At 39.2% G+C, this 16,006-nt stretch overlaps 1 protein-coding gene across 3 annotated transcripts in view; it reads left to right on the top strand.

Annotated features, from left to right (window-relative positions):
* Positions 1-14,491, top strand: part of TMEM117 (transmembrane protein 117) — a 619,460-nt gene extending 604,969 nt beyond the window's left edge. For all 3 annotated transcript variants that reach the window (XM_010860739.1, XM_010860741.1, XM_010860740.1), the window contains one exon: positions 12,739-14,491. In XM_010860739.1, the coding sequence (XP_010859041.1) occupies positions 12,739-13,385 (647 nt within the window). In that variant the 3' untranslated portion in view covers positions 13,386-14,491. The remainder of the gene's footprint in view (positions 1-12,738) is intronic.
* The last annotated feature ends 1,515 nt before the right edge of the window (positions 14,492-16,006 follow it).

The raw sequence follows: 16,006 nt of genomic DNA, 5'->3' as shown, positions 1-16,006 counted from the left end.
AGAACAGAGAGACATGCTCTGCCATTGAGTAGCCATGTGGTATCAGGTCTTGTATTCTAGCCTAGGAATATCACTAGCTGTCTCTGCCACACTCCATAGGCCACTCTGCCTGGGTTTTGCTCATTAGGTGGGTTTCTTTTTCACAACATACAGCTCAGTGTATTTTTTTAACATGAATACTCTTTGTGCTTTCTTCTTCATTTGCTGCTGAGATTAAAACAATGGTATCCTACAGCTCCAGTCAGACCACGTGCCTTTAGGGAGTTCAGGCCACTTCTCATCTGATTGAGTGAAACTTAAACTGCTGTGGCAAGGTTCCATGTTTGCCTCAAGTCATTCTCTTGTGGATGCTTAGATTATTCCATTTTCAAATGTGTCCTGCTCTTGAAATGGCTTGAATATGATTTATTATAATATTCTTTCATGACATCTCAGTCATTCTCATCTAAACAAGTCTTCTTGGAGTTATGTTTTATAATTCTTTTTTTTTTTTATCAAGAATCAGTAAGCTACATAATCAAATAAAGAATGGCATTAGTTCTCAAGCTGTTCAAATGCGGGTAGTGAACGTGTGTGTTTTAAGGACAATGGTCTAGGATCCTACACCTGCTATAATAAAAACTGCCAAAGAAATCTGTGCTTACACAACCGTCTGTGCTGCTGAATAAAAATAGCCTGAGCGCAGAGAACGTGAACATCTGAGTGCTGCAAAAAAACCTTTGCTTCCCAACTTGAAGGCTGTTTTTTGCTTTGAGCATGAGGCGACCTTCCTAAATTGGAGAATGAGCTCATGAATAGGGAAGATACAGCAGGTTTCTTTTCCTATTCAAAATGAATGAGGCCCATCTATTAAATTTGCTGGGTAAATCAATCAATTTGAGTTCAGGTCACATAGTGTGGTTTCAGAGTCCCCACTTAATCTCTGCAGCACACTGCCCTCTCAGACTTCTAAAACAGCTATCACACACGTGGTATCATCATATCCCTTTGGGTGGGCTTTTGCCAGAACCATCTGTTCTTACTATCAGCTCTTGTCTCAGACCATCATGGCACTAATATTGTCTCTGACTATCAGAAGGCTTTTCAAAAATATCCTATTTGAGTGCAGAACATCAAGTTTAAAAAAAGGAGAGGAGAGGTGGGGAGGGAGGCTCAGAGAGTCCATTGGCCGGAAAGGAAAATAAAACTGTTAAAAATATTTAATTCAGGGCTCTTATATGTAGCTTTGTCATATATGCTGTCATTTATAGACAGGGGTAGGGGCAGGTTTTGTGGTGCCCAAAGCTTACATAATTCAGCATGTTCTACTTAAGAACGCATGTGTGTGTGCCAAGTCACTTCAGTTGGGTCTGACTCTTTGTGACCCTATGGACTGTAGCTCACCAGGCTCCTCTGTCCATGGAATTCTCCAGGCTGGAATAGTGGAGTGAGTTGCCTTGTCCTCCTCCAGGGGATCTTCTCAACCCAGGGAAACTGAAGAAAATCAGAACGTTCCCCCATTTTGTTTTGTCTTTGTTGTTCTCTTTGTTCTGTGAATTGACTGAAGAGGTTGCTGAAGCCATTCTGCAGTACCACCCATCTGCCCTGAAAGGCCTTTGACTTTACTTGATATTGTAAAATAGTTGTTTCTGGGCAAACCCAGGTAAAATCTCTAAAACATAGTGCACTGTGTTGTATTTTAACATGCTCAATAGTTAGTAGCCCACAAACTTCCAAGAGAATCACAAATGCTAGCTTGATAGTTTTCTCCAAGTTCTGCTTCTTTTTGTAGGTAGACCTTAATGCTTTCCTGGTCAGTAAATATAGAATCACCCCTGGGATCATTAAGCATGAAACACGCTCTGTCAATAGTTCTGAAACTTTAGTTTGTATGGGAATCACCTGGAGAGCTTGTGTAAATGATCCATCAGCCACACACCCAGAGTCAGATGCCTCAGGTATGAGGTGGAGCCCAGAATCCGCCATTCTCTGGAGCACCACCAGTGATGCCTATGCAGGTAGCCAGAGGATCATACTTTGAAAAATACAGCTACTGAGAAACATTTCCTGTAATCAGAGTTCCTCTCATCTCAGCATTCATGTACTTTCTATAAGCCTTATCAAACAAAACCCAAGGGGCAGAATACACATTCAATAGAAATGGGGTAGGGACATCCTTGGTGGTCCAGTGGTTAAGAATCTGCCTTGCAATGCAGAGGATCTGGGTTCGATCCCTGGTGGGAGAACTAGGATCCCACATGGAGTGCAACTCAGCCCATGTGCCACAACTACTGAGCCTATGAGCTCCATATCCCATGTACCACAACTAGAGACTCTGTGAGGGGCCAACGAAAGATCCTGCCAGACACAACGAAGATCCTGCATGCCCCAACTAAGCCCTGATGCAGCCAAATAAATAAATAAATTTTTTAAATGGGGTAGTCAGTAAGAAAGGCATATCTGAGAGGAGTTAGAAAGTTCAGAGCTGGGGCCAGATCAGAGGAGGTCCCAAAGCAGAGCATGACTGGAGAAAGGTCCAGAAGAAGCTGGAGACAGGGCTAGAAAAGGATCCTACAGACTGTCAGACAGCTCTGTCTAATGCTTTCTCTGTGTTTGTTCTGCACCAGAAGAGCCTAGACAGGGATGGCTGGGATTCTTCCAGGATCAAGGATGGCTTGATGGTCTCAATTATCATTTCTCTGTGATCTGGAAAAGATGTTCTGTGCATGCTGAGGCAATGGAATGTAAAGATTTGGTGTGTAGATTCCAGCCCTGCTACTAACTGGTGGCAGGGCCCTTGTCAAGCTCTTTAACCTCTTAGAGGTTCAGTATTTTCATCTGTTAAATGGGGACAGTGATGATACTTATCCCATAGGATTGCAGTGAGGATGAAATTAATTAATATGTACAAGGTACTTAAAGCATTGCCTGCCGTGAAGCAAGCACTCAGTAAGTTCTCACTGTTTTTACCTAAAGCTTTTCCTTTTATCCATTCAGAATCTGCTTTCCCTATAATTCAAAAAATACTAAGTAGCCTGAGAGAGAGCTCTCTGATTATTTATCAACTATTCTGAGTTCTTTCCTGTTACATAAATAGCAGTTATGTTCTGAGTCCTCGAGAAAGACAAAGCTAGGAATGAAAAAAAAAAAAAAAAAATCTCTCTCCCAATGAAATGCTCTATATGTAGAGGGTTATCTGACACTAATGAGTTCCCATTGACATTTTAAAAGCCTTTAGGATTTGAGTATTTTTTAATCCTGATTCCTAGCTAGTTTTATTTATGCATGTCAGAAATAACTTGAATTGTTGCATCTGTTTAGCTCATCTGGATCCCCCCTGACAGATGGTTTGCTGCAGTATGTATGAGCTTTCATTTTATAAGCTGAGCTACAGCTTATAAAAATAAATCATCTCTTTTCCAAGGGTGTGTTAAAATATTTTTTTCTGGGAATTTTGACTTCAGTAATAAAGGGGATAAATGGTTAGTGATTTGGTCACACTGGTGCTTTTAGCTCAAGTCCACTGTTCATTCTCCTAAAAGTAAATGCTAAATACAACCGTATAATTATCTCTTTCGCCATCTTCCCTTTTACCTATAAGATGAGTGCAAAGATGGATTCAAAATATGATGTACTAAGTCTCTGGAGGCCAGAGAGGAATGGCCTCTCAATTCAGACTCTAAAGCTCCCCAAGTCCTATTAATGCGGATCCCGTTGGAAGCTCTGCCATCTGTCATCCCAGTCAGACAAAAGAAGTGTCCCATTGGTGGCCATCATCTGAGTAAATTAGGAGAGGGTTGGGGGAAAGGCCAGAAGGAAGGCCTGTGCATCTGTGAGGAGAGAATTCACACTACTGGCATGACGATGCCCATGGGAACCTTTCGGCAAAAATGGAAAATGTAGCAGTGAACAAGCCTCCCCTAGGTCGGTGTTCTATTTCAGTTTCCTGAGCAGAGCGAGGGCACAGGTGCTTCACAATGGCGAAACTGTGGAAAAGAATGCATGAAAATAATGTCCTTCGGTTTATTTCCATAGGTGCATGATTTTTGGCAAATGAGTTCCCAAGGATTGTTTTTTAAGGAGCTCTCCTGTGTCAATCAGATCATGGAAAGTGCTGGCGAGGGCAGGCCAGTGGTGCATCCAGCAGAATATTCTGTCTGGCAAAATTAGCAAGGGACTTGTTATAGGGAAATGCAATGCATCTTCTTCACCGTGACAGTCCCCAATGATCATGAATTTATCCAAAGCATACAAGGATCTCTTGCTATTCTCTTAGTTATGAATTTTTCTGAACCTTTCCTGCAGCAATTTCCATTTCCAACACATTTGTGAAGCTCTAGCATTAACTGTTTACTTCTACCTAAAGCAGCAATTCCTTTTATTTGTCCCAAACTCATCTTCTTCAAGGCCATAGTTGCTCTGCCCATAGCCTGTCAGCCCTTGCTGCCCCTAAGCTGGTCTGTTCTGTCCAGAATGAGGTGTCCTGGGTTTATTTATGCATAGATGAGGGTTTTTATAGTAAAACTCAAATGCTTTTCAGATATTTCTCTTTATAGCCAGAAGAAAGACTTGAAATATATAACTAGTCATATTCTTTGAGACATAAATAGTTTGTTTTTTCCCAATTTTCCAGACTTTATCTGATTTTAGCAGTATCTTAGAATTCACCAGATCATTGTGACAATGGCATTTGATTTGAAAGTCTAGAACTTCATTCCTTGAAATTTTTCTGGACATAGTATTTCAGACTTTACTTATTGATTAATGGACACTTTCTGATTTAACATGTGTCTAAAACTAAACGAGGATCTAGGGAATACAGAAATGAGCATAGCACAGTTCCCAGTCTCAAGAAAGAGTGTGATGGTAATTGAATTCAGTACAACGTCACATCCTTTTCTTGTGCTTTTCATCATCACAAGTTTCTACCTCTATTCATCATATTGGATTATGTCCTAAAGGAGTAGTCTCCTACTTAAGAAAGTAACAATGACAAGAGAGGCATTTTGAGAAGCTATATTCATTTGCTTTTAAGTCTTGAGATAATTTACTAACTCAGTTCTTATTAGTTCATAAACTTTTTAGTAAGTATCTTCAATTGGCTCAACCGTCTCCTCATGACCCAAGCATTTAATGTGGTTTCTGGATATTCTTAAATTACTTGGTTGCATGGGGGGTGTGGGGGTGGGGTGGGGCCAGTGCTTAAAGAGCCGCTAACTCAGAGTGCCCTGTTTACACTGATCAGGTCTGGAATGAGAGGATATTGAACGTGGCCAGGAAACTATTACAGCACACTGTTATTTATTTAATTATACAAACTTCATCTTCTTCAAGGTCAGGGTTTCCTGTGATCACATAATGGATGCTGGTGACTTTGTAGAGCATGACCACTGGGCATAGAGTCCGCCCAAATGGTGACCCCACTTGCTATAGAGGTGCTAACAGCAGAGCTCAACCTCAACACTAACTGGCAACCCTACTGAGTAAAAGATTTTTTTTTAATATTATAATTGCATATTTGAATTATGAAAGGTTCATTATAGGTGGAAATATCAGCACATATAGTATTTTTCCTTAGTTGAAAGAAATAACACTTTTCCCCAAACTCTTGTCATTTCCTATGCTAAAATGCGGCTGATATTTAATGAAGAATTCTTTTAAAATCAACTAGCCCAGGATTCTCTAAGCTCCCACAAAGTAAGATGATAAAATTACCATCATAATATCATTTTTGCCAATCAGTAAGATTCATTACAAGCACACAACACAGGAAAGAGGCAATCCCACAACACCATGCAGGGATTTCTCATTAAAGGAGACAGTGAGGTATTTCGAGAAGGAGATAAATAGAAATAATGTATGGGTTCTTACCCTTCCTCCTTGCTGATTTACATTATGCTGTGTAGTTGAAACAACAGGGGGAAATGCAAAAACTCTCATACAATTAATGCCAAAATACCAAACCTCTTGTTATGGTTGGTTGACTGTACATTCACAACAACACACATGAAAAAATGGCAATAGAAGCACTGTTAGTCTTCTTCTTTTTCTGTGTCTTACACCTTTTCATGTGAGTCATTTCAGAGACTCAAATTTATTTTTTATGGTAAACAGCATTTCTGAGAATATGCAATCATTTTTTTTTAAGGAAAGCTTTCTCCATCTGAAAAATGTATATTGCATCTTTTTTGCTCTAATGGTGAGATTTCCACTCCATCATAAAACATTAAGGTTTAGGCGGTGTTTATTTCATAGACTCATCAAGGAGACTTTTAGGACTAGGAAGAAATCTTAAGGGTTATATAACTCAACTCCTTCACTTCATAGACAAGTACACTAAGTTGAGTTGTCCCACTTAATTTTGCTTTCTAGTTTGCTGCATCTCATTAAAGTAATTTTTTAAAGAGGAGAGAGTATTATGAAGGTAACAAAACACTGTGTCGGAAAATGGAAAAAAGGACTCTAGAGAAAGATGGACATCCTTCCTCTGTACGGATGGATAAATGGAGCAGGAGTTATGTCAGGTGGGCAGGATGCAAAAAGTAAGAAGAGCTGTTTCTTCTCTATTTTCAGCAGTTGCATTTTCAACTGAGCAACTACAGCAGTGGGGGAAGGGGAGGCTGCCTTCACAGAAGCAGAAAAGGAAATAAATCAATAGGAATCCTGCCTCATCTAATGCTCTCCCCTCCACACTTCCCCACCCCTACGTGGTCTCTCGGCTGTGGAAATGGAGTGGGGGTATGGGGAGAATCTGTACCCTGTTATTTAGCTTCACATTTTGTGTGCGTTTCTCTGGACTAATACTACTGCAAGCTGTAGGCAAATTATCAATTGCTAGGGATTTTTAACATGTTAAATATGCTGATTCACAATGCATTTTCACATTTAGATTCACACTGGGGCCTCTTGGGTAATTAGTTCAGTGAAAGTAAAAGTGTTAGTCACTCAATCCTGTCTGACTGTAGCCCGCCAGGCCCCTCTGTCCATTGAATTCTCCAGGCAAGAATACTGTAGTGGGTTGCCATTTCCTCCTCCAGGGGATCTTCCTACCCATGGATTGAACCCATGCCTTCCACATTGCAGGTAGATTCTTTACCACCTGAGACAGCATGGAGCCCAATTGGTCCAGTGATATCTACCTATTAATGTCACTGCTCAGTAATTCATTCTGTTTTATCCAAACTGAAACATTGAGAATATATCTTTGTTAGAAACCATTAACATGCTCTTCTCTCTATTTAGATTGTATATTAACTGGATTGAAGAAGCAGAAAGAAGAAATTGTAGAAATAATACTACCCTACATTTTGGGCAAACAGTATATTTCAGAGAACTCTCAAACACCCCTTCTCATTGTGCTTGCATGCATGCTAAGTCGCTTCAGTCGTGTCCGACCCTGTGTGACCCAATGGACTGTAGCCTACCAGGCTCCTCTGTCCATGGGCTTCTCCAGGCAAAAATACTGGAGTGGGTTTCCATGCCCTCCTCCAGGGGATCTTCCTGATCCAGGGTTTGAACTGGCGTCTCTTACATCTCTTGAATTGGCAGGCAGGTTCATTACCATTAGCATCACCTCGCAGGTCCACAACTTTTCATTATATCCTGTGAAATGAAAATATCTCCTGCCATATTAATAAACAAGAAATGTCACAATCATCACCGATATCTGGCCTCCAAATGTGAATGAGGACTCCCAAAACTGAGATCCAGCAGATGCTGCCACCCCCACAGAGACTGCTTAGGGGCTGGGGGAATGCAAGAAGCAAGGTGAACAAGGAAACAAGATTGGCCCCAGACAGCTGAAGTGCATATGAAAGGAGTGAACGCAGTGAGCCCAGAGGCTTGCATCTTCCTGTATATACAATGCTAAATTCCTTAACTTGACACCTGATCTTTGAGGTTCAAACTGCCTGCTCCCTTTATTGCAAACTTCCTGACTTCCCCTTCTGCCTCCTTTGAGCAGTTTTCTCAGAACTACTTCCCAGATTTGGAGTCTTAAACCTTCCCTGCAAATAAAACAGCTCTCTACTTTCAGGTTGTGACTGTGTTTTTTAGTTGACAATCATGATGATCCTTTGAGGTGGTTTGATGAGTGTCTGAGTAACCTGTATGCAGATCAAGAAGTAAAAGTTAAAACCGGACATGGAACAAGAGACGGGTTCAAAATTGGGAAAGGAGTATGTCAAGGCTGTATACTGTACCCTGCTTATTTAACTTCTATGCAAAGTACATCATGCAAAATGCTGGGCTAGATGAAGCTTGTAATCAAGATTTCCAGGAGAAATATCAATAACCTCAGATATGCAGATAACACCACCCTAATGGCAGAAATGGAGAAGGCAATGGCACCCCACTCCAGTACTCTTGCCTGGAAAATCCCATGGATGGAGGAGCCTGGTAGGCTGCAGTCCATGGGGTCGCTAAGAGTCGGATATGACTGAATAACTTCACTTTCACTTTTCACTTTCATGCAGTGGAGAAGGAAATGGCAACCCACTCCAGTGTTCTTGCCTGGAGACTCCCAGGGATGGGGGAGCCTGGTGCACTGCCGTCTATGGGGTCGCACAGAGTCGGACACGACTGAAGTGACTTAGCAGCAGCAGCAATGGCAGAAAGTGAAGAGGAACTAAAGAGCCTCTTGATGAAGGTGAAAGAAGAGAGTGAGAAAGCTGGCTTAAAACTCAGCATTCAAAAAACTAAGATCATGGTATCCAGTCCCATCACTTCATGGCAAATAGATGGGGAAACAATGGCAACAGTGAGAGATTTTATTTTCTTGGGCTCCAAAATCACTGCAGATGGTGACTGCAGCCATGAAATTAAAAGACACTTGCTCCTTGGAAGAAAAGCTATGACCAACCTAGACAGCATTTTAAAAAGCAGAGACATCACTTTGCCAACAAAGGTCCAGATAATTGAAGCTATGGTTTTTCCAGTAGTCATGTCCATAAAGAAGGCTGAGCACCGAAGAATTGATGCTTTTGAACTATGGTACTGGAGAAGACTCTTGAGAGTCCCTTGGACAGTAAAGAGATCCAACCAGTCAATCCTAAAGGAAATCCACCTTGAATATTCATTGGAAAGACTGATGTTGAAGCTGAAGCTCCAGTATTTTTGCCACCTGATGTGAAGAGTTGATTCATTTGAAAATACCCTGATGCTGGAAAGATTGAGGGCAGGAGGAGAAGGGGATGACAGAGGAGGGGTTGGGTGGCATCACTGACTCAATGGACATGAATTTGAGCAAACTTAGGGAGATAGTGAAGGACAGGGAAGCCTGGCATGCCACAGTACATGGGGTCACAAAGAGCTGGACATAACTGAGTAACTGAACAACAACACTGATGGTATTCTGCATTTCACAGCACAAAAAATTGAATTTACATGGTTAACAAATAGAAGGGTTTGGGGGAAGAGGACAGAATCATAGAACTGGAAGGCATCTATTTCTGTTAACTCAATTTGAAACTAAAATCGTTGAGATCTGGAGAGGTTAAACACATTACCCAAATTGTACTGAGTATTTGATCTCCATCTGCTGATGTCCAGGCTGCAGTTTTTGTCACTATGATTCCCCTCTCACAAATCAGTAAAGATGTGTTAGAGCAGAGTAATGGTATCCATGTCAGGCAACACATTTTTAACTGGTGTCTCCTTCCTCTTGTCTTTTTTTCTCTCTCTCTCTCTCTCTTTTTTTTTTTTTTTCTCTTGTCTTAATATATGGACACCAGGTCACTTGAGAAGAGACATAACATGATTTTTTAATGTGAATGTTTAGTGGTCAGGCTGACCCAGCACCATTCAACTTGGGTAGAGAAAATAATTTGAAAGTATGAAAAAAAGCTCTTTCTATCTGCAGGGTTCCTTCAGTTTGATCACTGTAAATTCACTACCACTTTTTTCCCCTGATTTTATTTATTTTTTCCTTTTACTGTTATTCATTGAGAATCTTCTAGCCACCAGAAAAGCACCCTTCTCTATGCTCCATGAGCATTCCTCCTTTTCCTTTCTGATTCTGTGGTGCTGCTTATGTTCAATTTCTGACATCATTACCCTAGAAACAGAAACCCCATATGGGAGACTGCTCTGTTCATGAGTTGATAAATGTGATCTAAACAGGGTTTTTCCAAGGAGACTTTGTGAGCTCAGATGGTAAAGAATTTACCTGCAGTGTAGGAGACCCGGGTTTGATCCCTTGGTCAGGAAGATCCCCCAAGAAGGGAATACCTCCTCCAGTATTCTTGCCAGGAGAATTCTGTGGACAGAGGAGCCTGATGAGCTACAATCCAAAGGGTTGGAAAGATTCAGGCATGACTGAGAAATTAGTACTTTCACTTTTTTCACTTTGTGAGTCAAAAAGTTGATGGTCAGTCCTACAAATTCAAGGACCTCTTCCCCTCCCCATAGCTTCATAACCCATGTCGTTTACAAAAGGAGAATAAGTATGGATCTCCTACAACAGAGAAGGACCCCAAACCCCTCTCCTAACTGCTTCAATCACGAAAGCTACAAACTTAGTGCCTCTATGATACTGAATGAGAATCCCTGAACTTTTCATATCACCTGTCTCTCATTTTGCTGTGCCTTCTTTTCCTACGATAGTCTCCATTCTTTCCCTTCTCTCTGCCCCTTCTCTTCCACATTAGCTGATCTTTTTCTGTACATTATTCTATCTGCAGCATAATAAAAACATATACTAAAAGAAACATAACATTTTCCAAACTGTTCCCTGTCCTCCTTTTCTTTCTTGACCACATGAATTGCTACTTCCTTCAAAATCCTTTCTGCAGAATTAGCACTCAGTTTTTAGTCCATTTTCTCAATGTCTTCAGCTTTATGGTTTGTATCACTCCTTCGGCACCTCTTAGATGTGGCCTCTTATTATTATTATTTATCTGTTGATGTCTCTGTTCTGTTTTTCCCGTAAGATGGTAAGTTCCTTCCTTGAAGGCAGTGATATATGCCCTCAGGATCTACTAAGGTATCCTCCACAGAGTCTATTATGAATACAATAAATATCTGGCAATGATGCCTGCCTTTGTATTTGGTGGAATTTCTCTGGCTTGAGCTTTCTTGATTTATTTTATGGTTGATTCTGTTTTCATTTTGAAGATACAAGAGGGCAGGACTGGCTTGAACTTAACAGTACGAGGTGTTATAAGCATCTTTTCATATCTGGAGATGTTTCCAGCGTCCCCACTTTAATTTATAGTTTGGGTGTGCCAAACTAATCATTCAGGCAAGAATTTTCATTACAAATATTATAAACCCTGTATAGTTGAATGATTTTAGGACAGGCAGTTATAATTTCCCTTCCTGTGGTTTAAATAAATTCTCTTCATAGAGAAGTTGTACCTTTCCATGCAAATGAAGACATTATCATGACTTAGGCAAGGCTTTGATGATAATAATAGTGACAATTACTGAGTTCTATTTATATAGCAAACATTGTGCTTAGTATATAATAATCTCATGAAATGTTAACCGCTTTAATAAGTACTGTTATTTTATGCTTGTAAAGAAATTGGAGTTTGGAGAATTTAAGGAACTAACTCAAGTTAATGTAGCTAGTAGGTTTTGGAATCCAGACAAGGATTTGGGAAAGCCCTCATATTTGCACATTATAGGAGCTTGAAAATGTGTAATGATGATAAAATATTTTCCTAACCTCCTTTCCTTACCCAAGGTCATATTTAAGCTATGTGTTCTATTGAAGTATGTATTACAAAATACGTGTTTACCAGTTTTAGTTTAAGACATTTTCCCAAGATCCTAGCTGTCATGTGAGGCACTAACTTAATAATGTTCAATATCATTATTTTTAAATACAAAATAATTTTGACATTATATATAATAACTAAAGCTTTTAGAATCTGTAAATATATCACATTATTTGCTATAGCAAAACTGTGAAGTGTTACTAAGCTAACACTTCATACTGTAAAATTTGTAACGAATTATAATAAAAATTATAATGGAATATAGTATCCCTTCAAAGTTTTTCCACATTATTTCCATTTAAAGATGCAAAGATTTCACTAGATAATATGTCTCTAAATAATATCTTATTTATATAGGACTTTTAAATCCTACAAAGAAGTCATAGTGATTATAGTCTCTCCAAATCATATCTTCTAAAGCTTTGGTTATATTTATATGTCTGATGAATGGATTCTGTTCAATGAGAATTTGATGTTTTTAAAGTCTTGAAATGAATGCTCAAGGATTATTGATCTGAACCACATCGACTAATAGTTTAATCAACAGGTCACCAACAAACAGCAATGTGAATTCAATTGATGCACTGTTGTGCTTACGTTGCAAGACGATTTATTTCTTTCCCAGACATAATTATAAAACCATAAGAGATATTCAGTCATATGTTGGACTTTTCTAAGAATTTTATTAGAACTTGTTTTTAAACCTTAATTGAAATGTTCTGGAGAATAACCTACATGAAACCCAATTAGAGTATAGTGGTGGTGCCTTAAAAGCCAGGAGACTTTGTCTAGTTAGTATAAATACCATAAATTACTGGCTCTGGGATCAAGAGTTACATTTTCACATGCTTAACATCCATTTAGTAAATTCCTTTGCCAACTGACTTAATGGCAGTATAGTACCCTCAAAAAATTGTTAACAGGTCTAAAACATTAACAGTTCATGCTATAATACCATTATCTCCATTTTATAGGAGAAAACCCCTATTGCAGTTTTATCAGTCTTTGACTAATACACAGTATTTCTTTTTTAATGCAGGTAAATGGTTTAACTATGGAATTATCTTTCTCGTCTTGATTTTGGATCTTAATATGTGGAAGAATCAGATATTTTATAAGCCTCATGAATATGGACAGTATATTGGCCCAGGACAGAAGATATATACAGTCAAAGACTCAGAGAGTCTAAAGGATTTGAACAGAACCAAGCTATCCTGGGAATGGCGGTCCAACCACACCAACCCTCGGACTAATAAAACCTATGTTGAGGGAGACATGTTCCTCCACAGCAGGTTCATAGGGGCAAGCCTTGATGTCAAGTGTCTGGCTTTTGTTCCAAGTTTAATAGCTTTTGTGTGGTTTGGATTCTTCATTTGGTTCTTTGGACGGTTTTTGAAAAATGAGCAAGGCATGGAGAATCAAGACAAAACTTACACTCGCATGAGAAGAAAATCCCCCTCGGAACACAGCAAAGACATGGGAATCACAAGAGAAAACACCCAGGCCTCGGTGGAAGACCCACTGAATGACCCCGCCTTGGTGTGCATCAGGTCTGACTTCAATGAGATCGTCTACAAGTCTTCCCACCTAACATCGGAGAACTTGAGCTCGCACTTGAATGAATCAACCAGCACCACTGAGGGTGACGGAGATCCAACGACTTCTAAAAGTACACCGACGAACTAGATCCACTTTTGGGGAAAGCACAAAGAGCAACCTTGAGTGTAACTTTCAGAAGTTAGTCTTTCCTTTCGTAAATGTGAGGTTTACATAGCGTTAGGTAAAGAAATACAAATGATGCCACAACGGTGCTCAACATGCTTTTTCTAGGACTCATTGTTTTCTATTTGTATTATTAAGATACCTGTGCCTACAGTATATCTAACAGTTCTCTAGAGATTGCTTTTCACAGTTGCACAAGCTATTTACTGACTTTACAGCCTACTAGATTAGCTGGTTACCCGCGTATCCAATGTTCAACCATAGTGGTGCCTTGAGACATTAAACTTTTTAACTGTACCAGAAATGAAGCGTGGAACAGTTCTCTAACCTACTTCACATGGGTTTTTTTTTTTTTTTTTGTATACAGTTATTTTGATCTCCACTTGATGTCTGAGCAGGAAACAGATATAGCCAAGATGTGGTTCAGAAAGTATGTCTCGCTTTCTTATTCAGCAATGGAGTTGGTGACTTTGACAGCTGGACTGCAGAGAAGCATAGTGATTACCTTTGAATTTTTATTGGCTTCCTGCCAAATACAAATACAGATGCAGAATTCAGTAATAGGAGAACACTAATCCAGCATGGGTCACTACTTGTGAAATGTGACTTTCTCCAACCAGTAATTGCAATTAGATGATAATACGTAATTATGTTTTCCTAATTACAGATAAATTGCTACCTGATTAAAAATCCTGCCCTTCACCTTTGGGACCAAAGGTTGAGAGGCACAGTTAGGTAAACTCTGAAGTGTATTGGCATTTACACAAAGCCCTAGAAAACCAAGGAACTGAAGTTTTAATCATGTGAGGGTTGTGCAGGCTACCATCTACAATATTTGTACATCTTTCTGTAAATATGGCTCTGGACAGTGAAAATTGAAAAACATATGCCAACCCTGAGCAAGGGAACACCTCTAAAAATCATGCCATGGAACTTTGTGAGGTAGAAAAGAAGATGCGCATGAAAAAGTCTGTTTATTGGCTTGTTTTGTGTGTGTGTGTTTGTGTTGTTTTCCTTTTTTTTAAGAACTAAACATCGCACATTAATAAATCAGAATTATACATCAGTAATTATGTGATCTAGTTTTTTGTTTATAATAGAAGGATCAATTGTATCTTAATTTAACAACAGCACCCCCCCCCCTCCTTTTTTTTTAACTCAAAGCCAGGCAAGCTAAGAAATGGGACAATCCCAACTTGGTTTTAATTTTGTTCCATAAATTGTGGTTACATGTTTCTTGAGGGGATTGAGGAAGATTCACTTTTAAGGCAGAATTATTTTCTTGTCACATACCAACATAGCTCTATTTTGTCTTTATGATTTTTTAAAACCTCTCTTGTTTTGATCTATCTGCTTTTAAGCTTGCTGCATGTTGAAATTAGCATGCATAATAGAACTATGCATTTATCTGTCACTTGAGAGTCAGCTTTAATAAACATCTTTCTACCATTGTTTGCTCAGCAATTGGAACCATGCCCCTGCTGTTTCTTTTACCTTTAATAGCATGCATGGGGTACTTAGGAACATAAATATCTCTGACACTAAAATTGCAGAGATCAAGCTCACCATGGTAACCCATTGCCCCTTCTGTGCAAAGGAACTTCCCACATTATCCCTGATATGTGGGGACATTGGCCATTACCAAATCTCCATAGCATGGGGCATTCAACTTTTGGCTCTGGGACAAGTAGATAATGCCACTTAAGACTATATTTTTATTTTTTTCTGAAAGTCATTGTCTTGTAGAATGAAGAAGGAATTGATTTAGAAAGTGGGTGTTATTATCTGTATGTAGTCCTTATTAAAATATTGAGGATCTTTACATGGCTCTTACAGAAGAAGGACTTCATGAAGGAATCTCGTCAGCAGAGATAAGATAAGAGATAAAGCAATCCATCAGCCTTGGAGCACTATGCTCAGGTGATGTAGGGGGTTTCCTGGGGAAACTGGATATCAGCTGATACGAAAATATGTCTTTAAAGTTTCCATGAATTTTAGTATCAAATGGAATAATTTCCAAGGATGCCATTTTGATGGTCAAACAAGATTCAAGCCTTCAAAGGCTTCCAGTATTCAGTTGTATCGACCACTCTTGACCTTTTCACCGGCACATGGGTCTCCCTCCTTTTGCTACCTCTTTTGTTGTATTGTACATTCCATTTGCACCTATCCCAACTAAAGATCGGGAAATGAAATAAAATCAAAGTCAAAATCGCACCCAGCCATGCTTAGTCTCAGATCTGGACTTCTATGTCACTGGGTTATGACTCCACAGAGCTTTATGAATACCAAAACTTTTGGACTATCAAGGACACTTAAAAAATGTGTAGTAAATTCAGGAAATGGAGAGTTAAAAGACGAGGATTAAAAATTACTAACCAAAATTCTAAAGAAAGCATAACAAATGTGATGACTTAATTGCTGTGATGCTTAAGGACTATAAACAATTATATTTCTACTGTTCAGTAATTATAGTATTTTCTTCTGTGCAGTGTAGAAATTGTACTAATTTGACATGATTTTAGTGTCCTATATCATAGAGTACTTCATTAGCAGTTTAAATGGAAAATTAAATAAACACTTGA

The sequence above is a fragment of the Bison bison genome, unplaced genomic scaffold (assembly GCF_000754665.1).
Source record: "Bison bison bison isolate TAMUID 2011002044 unplaced genomic scaffold, Bison_UMD1.0 scf7180017864470, whole genome shotgun sequence".
NCBI lineage: Eukaryota > Metazoa > Chordata > Mammalia > Artiodactyla > Bovidae > Bison > Bison bison.
This window is presented reverse-complemented; position numbering and strand designations above follow the sequence as displayed.